At 36.3% G+C, this 10,022-nt stretch overlaps 1 protein-coding gene across 1 annotated transcript; it reads right to left on the bottom strand.

Annotated features, from left to right (window-relative positions):
- Positions 1–7,056: 7,056 nt before the first annotated feature.
- Positions 7,057–8,756, bottom strand: LOC105722271 (intraflagellar transport protein 57 homolog). Its single transcript, XM_064383461.1, has one exon. It carries the CDS (start codon positions 8,754–8,756, stop codon positions 8,037–8,039), a length of 720 nt encoding a protein of 239 aa, XP_064239531.1. The 3' UTR covers positions 7,057–8,036.
- Positions 8,757–10,022: the final 1,266 nt, after the last annotated feature.

Raw genomic sequence — 10,022 nt, 5'->3', positions numbered from 1 at the left:
GAGTGGGGCAGGTAGGAAAGAGAAAGGCAGAGCTCACTTCTTTAGATCCTGCCCCTGGCCTGGGTTGTGCACATTTGTTCAGTGGTTGGGCTGGTGGAAGGGGAAACCCAGTGGCTGTCAGGTCCAGCAAGTGTGTGAGAGACTCATGGAGGGCAGAGCCTCCCAGGCAGTAGTGTGGGGCTGTCCTCCCAACTCCGATCTCCCTACCAAGTGCTCCCTCACCTGGCTCCATGCCAGTGGGGGGAATCCTCTTTTCTTTCTATTTTTTTTCTGGGTCTGGCTTGTGTTTCTCTCTTTGGGTCAGCTCTAGGGGTTGAGCCACAAAATGTAGATGGTATAATTTCAGTGAGTTTGTATGTAAGTTAAACGCTCTGATGTTTGTATTTAAAATTGGAGTTGCACAATATAAAGAAGAATAAGATTCATGCTAACAATTTTAAATTTCCTTACTTAGAATAGCCTTAAAGAACAGATAAAAACAGCATTACGAGAGAGAGACCCTGGAGGAAAGAAAAGTATTTGATATGTATATTTCATAGTATTTTGTCTGCTTTTTGTAAAAGGGGCATTTTCATTTTGCTCCGAGCCATCCAGATTATGCAGCCCACCTTGGTAATATATCACACTGTTCTAACACTGAGCTCTGGGTTCCAAGTGATAGAAGTAGTAATGTGTTTTTAAAACATTTATTTACTTTTGTGTGTGTGATATTCAAGAAGGCTGTCTGAAACACAGGGCCTGGGCCAGGGGCTCCTCTTTCCCAGGTCCAAGCACAGAACTGAACAAAGCCCTAAACACAAACCAGCCCTGATTTCTGAGGCACAGCAAGAGTCAGTAACTTATTCCAGTGCTGAAGGAGAATCTGACTGTGTTGATCATATGATAAGTGAGCAGAAACATGCACAAATCAAGACAAAATGAGAATTGTAATTTTTTTATTTTTCCTCTGACTTAGAGGGTATGTGGACTCCATTGTAGAAAACCTTATTTGGTCTGCATTTGACATTGGTAGGAATTTTGAACCAATACTTATTTATAAACACAGCCACTAAAGTTTTATTACAATGATGTTTTTGCTTCTTTTTTAAGATTTTGTTTTGGACATTAGTAAGATTGGCACTTCACAAAAGATGAATATAATGTCTCTTCATATTCTCCCATGGAACATAGCATAGTGACTTTTATTAAACACTCAGAATTTAATATAAACTCACTGAATTTATTTAAAGTTTACTTACTTTGGTGATTGGAATATTAATACATTTCAACTCTGAAAAGTTTTTAATTTTAGAATAACTTGCCTCTTACTAGATAAACTCAAATATTTCTAAATAATTGAAGTTGTATATGTCACAAACAATTGTGAATTTTACTTTTTTCTCAATCTCATACCACCCCTCCCCACCTCCCAAAAAGGTCTCCAAAAAAAAAAAAATTACAAGTGGAAAAACAGCCCATATAAGAAAACAATTGAGTCTTCGAGTTACAAAACTCCATGGGCAATTATTGAGCCCTGGAAATTAAATGTAACTCCCCTCACTCTAACAGTGTCTCTGACACTTTTTAAACTGGCATCGCTGCAGTCAAACAACAGTTAAATAATAGGACATATTGTTGGTTCAGTTTTTATAATACGGTATTGTTCTTTCCTCAACGTCTTCATCAATATAGGGAGAAAAAAAGTCATCTACCACTTCCTTTCATTGCCTGAAATCATACTCTCACACTTCCCCACATGTTTCAGCCACCTTGGCCCTCAGGATTCATTTTGAATTTACCATTTTAGGATTCCAGGGGATGTGTGAAAGGTCCAGGCCCTACCCTTCTGGTCATCTGCTCCAATTCCAAACAGCATGGACAAAAAGGCTCCTTTTTAGAATGGTGATTTGGCAACACCTTATTTCAAACTACACCTTTCCCTGTGTAGATACAGAGCTATGCCCTACTTTCAACCATCATTTCAATGCCCTGCCCAGCAGAGGAGTGCTTCACTAGTTCAGACTCAAGTTCCTACTCTGTCTTGCATCAGCCATTGTTGTCAGAGGAATTTCACTTCCCCCCTGTATTCCCATCAGAGAAATAATGGAAGGCGTTTGGCTACTTGGCCATTTGCACTCCAACTTTTCACAAGCTCTTAAGGGAAATAGGAGCAAATGATGGATAACATATTAAAGGAGACAGATGATGAGTAAATGAGAATGTCAGCTAGATTTTCATACTCTACAGGGCATGGTAAATGTAGTGTTTTGTTTGCATTTTTTTTTTATATAAAAAGCATATCCATCTGTTGAGGCTCAGAAATTGATGCATGAGCTTCCAGGCACCATGCTGATGTTTTTGAGGTCAGGTTGATGAAATTGAATGGAACTTCAGATTTAGTGTTAAGAGCCATGAGGGCCAAACTTGCACTCTTTAAATCTGTCACGTTTAGCAACTATCAGCAGGAAAATGAACTTTCCGTTGTCTCATTGAGACAATTAACTTGTTTTCATTGTCCCAGAGTACTTTCCTCCCTCCATCCAACCAAACCCTACCTACTTTTTAGTCTCTTCCCCAAAAACCTCCTCACAATACTGTAGCCAAGAGAAATCTTCCCCTCTTCTACACTTCCATCATTTGTTTTCTATAATACTTAATAGAAATCAATCTTCAGTGCTTTGTTGCAATTCTTCTACTATTCTTATTCTTATATTATATTCAGTTCTTATTATCATTTAGGTTGCTTGATACTTTTAACTGTGTAACTTTTAATGTATTCATGCTTTGTCTCCTCAAATTATTAGTTCCTCAAAGGACTTAACGAGCTCTACCACAGTACTTCAGTAACTTATCCTTTTGTCATATTAATGTATTTTATATTTATTTATTTCTAACTCTCCTTACTAGAATGTAGTCTCTAATAAGGCAATGACCTTGTATTTATCTCATAACTTTAGAAGCATCAGCAACAATGCCTAGCAAATTATAGGTGCTCAATTGATGTGTTGGATGCATGAATGAATGAGTGAATAACTAATTTGTGTCTTCCTCTTTAATTTAAATTGTAACACTTTTAGCATTTGCCTTAACAAAGCTAACATAAATCATAACCGACATGGAGGTTAAAAGTTTAGTGTTTGTAGTCATATAGGTATGGATTCAAATCCTCTTCATTATTTACTATCATTTTCTGGCTATCTGATATTGGTCAAACCACTAAACCTCTCTGCCTCAGATTCATCTCATTTCAAATGAGAATAACAACATCTGCTTCATAAAGTTGATGTATTAAATAAGATATGGTCAATAAATTCTTGACATGCAATAACTGCTTAACAGTTCATTGTACAAACCTGTGCTGACTACTTACAATGCTGAGGGCACAGTGGTGGGAAAAAACCTAGTCTTCAATTAATGCTGCTATTTATTGTATGTAGCTACTCACTGGTAACAAGTGTCTTCCTGAACATTCCTATTCAAATGGGCCATTCAAACATGGGTCTAGTATAATTTTATGCCAGAATCAGCAGAAAGACCAGAAGTCAGAGATGCATTTCCTGGCATCAATTAGATGAACTTAGAAACCAGGGATGGTAAGTAGAGGTTACAATATGCCCGTGCACCCAAGCAGATCAAGTGTTAGAACCAATAAATATGGGTAATGAATACATTAAAGCAAAGTGTCAGAAAAAGCAGAGGTCCAAATACAAGACAAAAAGTAAAGACCAGGAGATAAGAATATGAATACTAGTAAGCCCAGGATGACAATGTGGCCCCCTCTGTAGGTGACAACTGCATGGAGAGAAGTTCCTTATCAGATGCAATTGAAATTTCTCAATCTAAAAAATCAGTTAGTGACAAATCCATAAAAGTTATATATGTATATATGTTAAAATTTTATTTTAACTAAAACATGAATGTACCCATCTTTGAAGTAGGACCAAGGCCTTTCATTTTCATATAATCTATTATGGTCTGTTGCCCTGATTATCCTTTCTTGTATAAACCACACACCACATTCATAATGTACGGGCTATAATTTTGAGTTTCACTTTCTTCAAAGTGAACCAAGAATTTAAGACATTTACAAAAAAAAAAAGTATAAAAATATTCTATGATTTTTTAAAATTTCTTTTCCAAGCTTTGTAGACTATATAGACATACTGTAGCCCTCAGATGTTATCAAGTCTTTCAGAAACATTCAATTCATATTTCACAGAACAATTCTCTATGTTTGTGCACTATATTTAATCAGCTAGAGTAAAAGTTAATTAAGTTGCATAACCACCATGACAAGTGTCACTTGTTTAAATTCATGTTTGGAAACAAAACTAAACTTTGGTGACTGCTGAGTGAGAACAGTAGGGTAGAAGTCTGGGGTGGGGTGTGTACCAGAGAGTGGTTGACTGTGAACATTCAGCATAATGTTGGCATGAGCCATTATGCTTTCCAGAGGAGTAAGGGTGTCAGATTATATAACAAGCTGGTTAAATGGAGGCCTATTAACAAGCCTTCTATTCTACCTGGTGACATGTAATTTGGTTCTACTCCAACTTAAGTTGGCAGTCCTTTTGAATAAAAATAAACAAACAGCCAACAAACAAAAACATCTTGCTGATATTTCCATCATCCCTGCTCTCACTATTTTAATGTGCTACAAATATTTTAAAATATCAACTTTAAGAGAAGCCAGTTATCAGCCTGGCCCAGATGTACCCAGATGTCTTGGCTCAACCCTATCTGAGACTAAAAGACCAGGGTGAAGACTGGAATTAGATGAACCACAGAAGGCCTCTGGCAACTGAGGTAACATCTTTATTCCAGGCTTAATCCTTAACCTATTTATTCCGAAAAAGGAAATAGCTTCAGGAGAGCTGTGCTAAACAGATCATGAATAATGGCTGATGGGAGGAGATGTAGACAGAAGTAAGCAATTGTGACTGGAGTCACAAGCTGACTGGTGGCTTTCATTGAGTTTTGTGAGTCTGTGTGCATTTTATCCTTGAGAGTTTCATTGCTTGCTACTTGCTTGGAAATAACACAGTGGGCAAGTCATTAAGCAAAACAAACACAAGTTTAGTGAACATCATAATTATTCAAAAATGTTTTGGTTACCTCTTTACACTGATAGAAAAAAATAAATTCAAAGTTAGGAGAAAATGTCTATTCATCAATAACTCGCTCAACATCCTTGAAAATAGTTGAATTGGTGACCCCCTCTCCTTAGGACCATCAATTTCTCTCACCAAGAGTAATTCTAGTGAAATTTGCTAAGCATTCACATTTCTATGTTCTCCAATAAATTTCACCTCTCTAACCAATCAGGTGATAAGTGTAGATAAAACAAAATGAGAATTCACAAAGTGGACAAATTTTGTCAAGATTTTTATATTGAATTAAAACATCTTGGCTTATCCTAAAACCATAAATAGGGGGTTATTTCTTTCCTTTCTCTTGGGAGCTGTGCCTTGGTATTCAGCATCAGAGGGTACAAGATTTATTTTTCTAGATGAGCTATATCCTAGAGAAATTGGTAGGCATGCAAAAAGTGAGAGGTAAGTATTTAAAAGTTCTTACAAACTTAGAAAAACATCATTGTTCTGTTGCCTTGTAACAAACAGTCATCAGAACTGTGTTTTAACCTATTCAATCCATCAATAACTCACCTCTGTGATCGACACACTTTCACAAGCCAACAAACCAGTGCCAGCACCTCCCTTCTGAAAGTCAGACAATCAAGGACAGACTCATTCTAGTAAACATGCCCCTCTGAGCTCCAACAAATCAATACCAATCTCACCCAAATAAACATGCTCTGGAGATGATGTCAATTTACTTGGGTCTCTGGAAGTCCACCAAACCATGAACAATATTTCCCAAAAACCCTACTTGAGATGAGCAGTCTGCTTAATGGTATCTTATCTTGTGACCTAATGATAACACAAGCATAATAACGACTAATAACCACTTTTAAACACAGTATTATTTCACTCGATGCTGACAACAGCCATGTGCAGTGGATATTATCCCTTTAGAAAGGAAGTAAAAAATGGAAACATAAATAACATTTACAAATATCTAAAAACATCTATTAAATTGTAGCCACCATATATAGCACTTATCTTTTTTTCATTTAAACCTCACCTTTTTTTTATGAAGTAGATATAATCTACTCATTTTACAGTTAGTTATACATGAAGGTTAGAAAGATTAGCGGTAGGACTGAAACCCACACCTTCTAATGGCAGAGCCACGACCCTCTCTAGTAGAATAATGGTGATGAAGACTTAATCAGCACACAAGGCAAACAGGAGCTGGAAGTTTGTGCTTATGTGTTTCTCTGGGTTTTCTCACATAAATCGTCACTAAGAAGCTCAAGCTAAATTTCATCCATGCCCCAAGATAACTAATTTGCTTTTCCTACATTTCTAAAATTAAAAATAATTTTCCAAAATCTTTTTTTTTTTGTTTTTTGTTTTTTGTTTTTTTTTTTTCCCAAGAATAATTATGTGTATCTCTATTTTATTTTTCTTCTCATAGTTGAGGAGCACTTTGTCATCATCGTCTTCAACACACACATTACATAAACACCAACATTACAATGTCCTTGCTAAAGGCAGGAATCAAAACATATCTACACCTTGTTCAACTCTTGTTATGAGGTAAAGAGGAAAAAGTAATAGACTTGGAGTTTGGAGAAGCAGTTTAAATTCGGGTACTTTGATTTATAAGCTTCTTAAAAGATTAAACTGTCCCAAGGTTATAAATTTCACTGTTTATATTTGTAAAATGGAGATAACATCTACCCAAATACTTTAAAAGGTCAGTAAAGAATGTGTTTTAAAGTACTTGAAAACTACAAAATGATCTGCAAATGTACAGTATTGATACAACTAAAGATTTAAATTTTAACATATTATTCTGATATAATTTTCAATTGATCAATAAAAGATACCTTCATTCATTTAAGAGGTATTTATTTGGTACCTTCTGTGTTACGTTATGGGGAATATTAAAAAGGATAGCTATCTCTGTTATCAAGGAGCTTACAAATCAGATTTCAGAGGGGGGAATATGGAAAAAAGATATGGTTTTGGTTTTTGCCAATACTGAGTACTTTCTATGTGACAGATATTATAGTGCTTTACATGCAGTAACTTTTAATTTTCAAAAATCCTATGGCAGAGGTCATATTTTTATCTCATTTACAGTTTAAAAAGATGAGGCACAAGAAGTTTGGAAACTTGCCCAAGTAAGTATTAGAGTCAAGTCATAAACTCAGGCAAGTTGACCACAACATTATATCTCAAGTTGGGCAGAAAACACACACACATATATGCATCATTAATAATAACTAGTTGTCATCCGTACTGCCTTAGTATTATTAATCCTCATTAGCATGATAAATACAAAGATCATCCTGGGGAGTAGTCAAGGAAATCCTCATGATATGAAACTAAAACTAGATTCAAACTTGTTTTGAGGATTCACACAAGAAAAATTAAATAAAGGACTAAAACAGTATTATTTTCCATATGTACTTTTTGAGGGTGCAATAGGTATACATCCCTTATTAATATATAACATATAATATACATATTATATACATGGCAAATGTAAAAATACCGTAAATATCTGAAATATCTCATTGAATATGTACTTTTACAGACTATATTTCATAATTGAAAGAGACTTAAAGCAATGTCCGATTACTTATCCATATAACTACCAGTCGATCCATTTTATTTAAAGAACTATAATTTAAATATTTTCCTATAATCAAGATCATTAAATCTTTGCCCATTAAAATGTAAAATAACTTGAAATAGAATATTTGATGTCTCTTCATAATAAAAAATGCCACCAGCCAAATTATTTTTAGTCTGCATAAGTAGCACTGTGTCAATTTTCCGTGGTATAGACAGGAGGCTGCCTCACTCTCTCCTCTGGATTTGTATATTTGCTATAATTACAACATTTTATATACAGCAAAGCAATTTGGAGAGCTACTTTACAAACAGCATACAAAACAATGGCCAACAACGGTTTCTACTCATTTAAATTTCCAGCAGATCATGTACATTCGTTGCTTGTTGGTCCGGCATGTATCTGATGAAACTTACCAAGTGATACGTCTGGGCCTTTAAAACGTTGAGATTAATAAAGTTTTCTTCATTATCTGTCTCTTCTTCCACAAATTCTTCATCCACTTTATTTAATGTTAATTCTGCATCATCTTCTGCAACACTTTCTTCTTCTAATTCTTCTACTGGGGATACTGGCCTTTTCCAGGTGAAACCAATATATTTCAATGCTTCTTCAGCTAAGCAATCAAGAACATAGCATACATGTTCTCCACAACCTGACTTTAATTTTGAAGGAGGAAAATCTGCAGTTCTCCCAAATGACCGAAGCTCGGAAAGTATGTTAGATATTGTTGCATTAGGGTCATCATATTCTTGAGGCTGTTCAAAGGGATGTCCTGCTTTATTAATCAGCCAAGCAGCAAGAGTAGAAAACATGTAGAACTGTTCGCCAGGGTTGGTAGGCAGTGCAAAATAGTGTCTGGATGGGGCCTTCAGGTTGCTCTTCCGGAGGAACTCCTCCTCGAAGCGGAGCAGCTTCAGCTTCTCCACCAAGTCCTCCATCACCACGAACATGTGGTAGGCCGCGCCGGGCCCCCGCTCCACGACCACTTCCCCGGCCCCTTCGCCATGGGACCTAGGCACTCCATCTTCCAAACCCGATGTAGTGACGGCGGCCAGGGCAGCAGTCATCGCAGGACGGAGAGTCCAGCGTGGGATCGGGCCCGAGACCTCCGGACTACGCCAGTCGCCCTGCTGCCACCAGTACAGCCAAGACCCTCCAAAATCTTATATTAGACTGCAATACTCTTATGGTCTGAAAAAAAATTAAATAATCTTGATAGAGAGCACTAGAAAAAAAAGCACTTGCTTTTGTATTTCTTTTTTAATTAGTCTAGGTTTCCCAACAATGGATTTCTAAGGAGAACATCTGTGGTATTGAAGGTAGCAATGGTATCTTTCATTTTTAAATTTTCAAGTCTGATTTGACTGACTTGTTTTGTCAATTTTTATTTTAGAATTAAGAGGTACACATGCAGGTTTGTTACAAAAGCATATTATGTGATGATGAGATTTGAGATTTGATCGAAATTGTCACCTAGGTAGTGAGCCTAGTACCCATACGCAGCTTTTCAGCCCTTGCCCCGTTCCTTCTCTCTCCCCTCCATTGTCTGTTGTTCCTATCTTTATGTCCAGGTATACCCAGTGCTTATCTCCCACTCATAAGTGAGAACTCGCAGTATTTGGTTTTCTGTTTCTGCTTTAGTTCACGTAGGATGATGGCCTCCAAATGCATCCATGTTGCTGTAAAGAACGTGATCTCATTCTTTTTATGGATGCATCATATTTCATGGTATATATGTAGCATATTTTCTTTATCCAGTCCATTGTTGATGGGCACCTAGACTGATTTCATGTTTTTGCTATTGTGAATAGTGCTATGATGAACATGCTGAACATGCAGGTGCATGTGTCCTTTTGGTAGAACGATTTATTTTCTTTTGAGTATATACCCAGTAATGGGATTGCTAGGTTGAATGGCAGTTCAAGTCTTAGTTCTTTGAGAAATTTTCAACTGCTCTCCACAGTAGCTGTACTAATTTACATACCTACCAACAGTGTATAAATGTTCTCTTTTCTCTGCAGCCTTGCCAGCATCTGTTATTTTTTTTGACTTTTTAGCAAAAGCCATTCTGACTCATGTGAGGTGGTATCTCATCGTGGTTTTGATTTGCATTTCTCTGATAATCGGTGATAATGAGTATTTCTTCATATGTTTATTGGTTGCTTGAATGTCTTTATTATTCCTTTATTTTTTATTATAATTATAAATTCTGGGGTACATGTATGTCTTTTTTTGAGAAATATCTGTTCACGTACTTTGCCCACTTTTTACTTATTGATGGAATTATTTATTTTTTGCTTGTTGATTTAAGTTCCATATAGATTCTGGATATT

This window comes from Aotus nancymaae, unplaced genomic scaffold, assembly GCF_030222135.1.
Source record: "Aotus nancymaae isolate 86718 unplaced genomic scaffold, 86718_ANA_hifiasm-v0.15.2.pri h1tg000032l_0, whole genome shotgun sequence".
NCBI lineage: Eukaryota > Metazoa > Chordata > Mammalia > Primates > Aotidae > Aotus > Aotus nancymaae.
The sequence above is the reverse complement of the archived record's forward strand: the minus strand, read 5'-3'. Positions and strand labels throughout refer to the sequence as shown.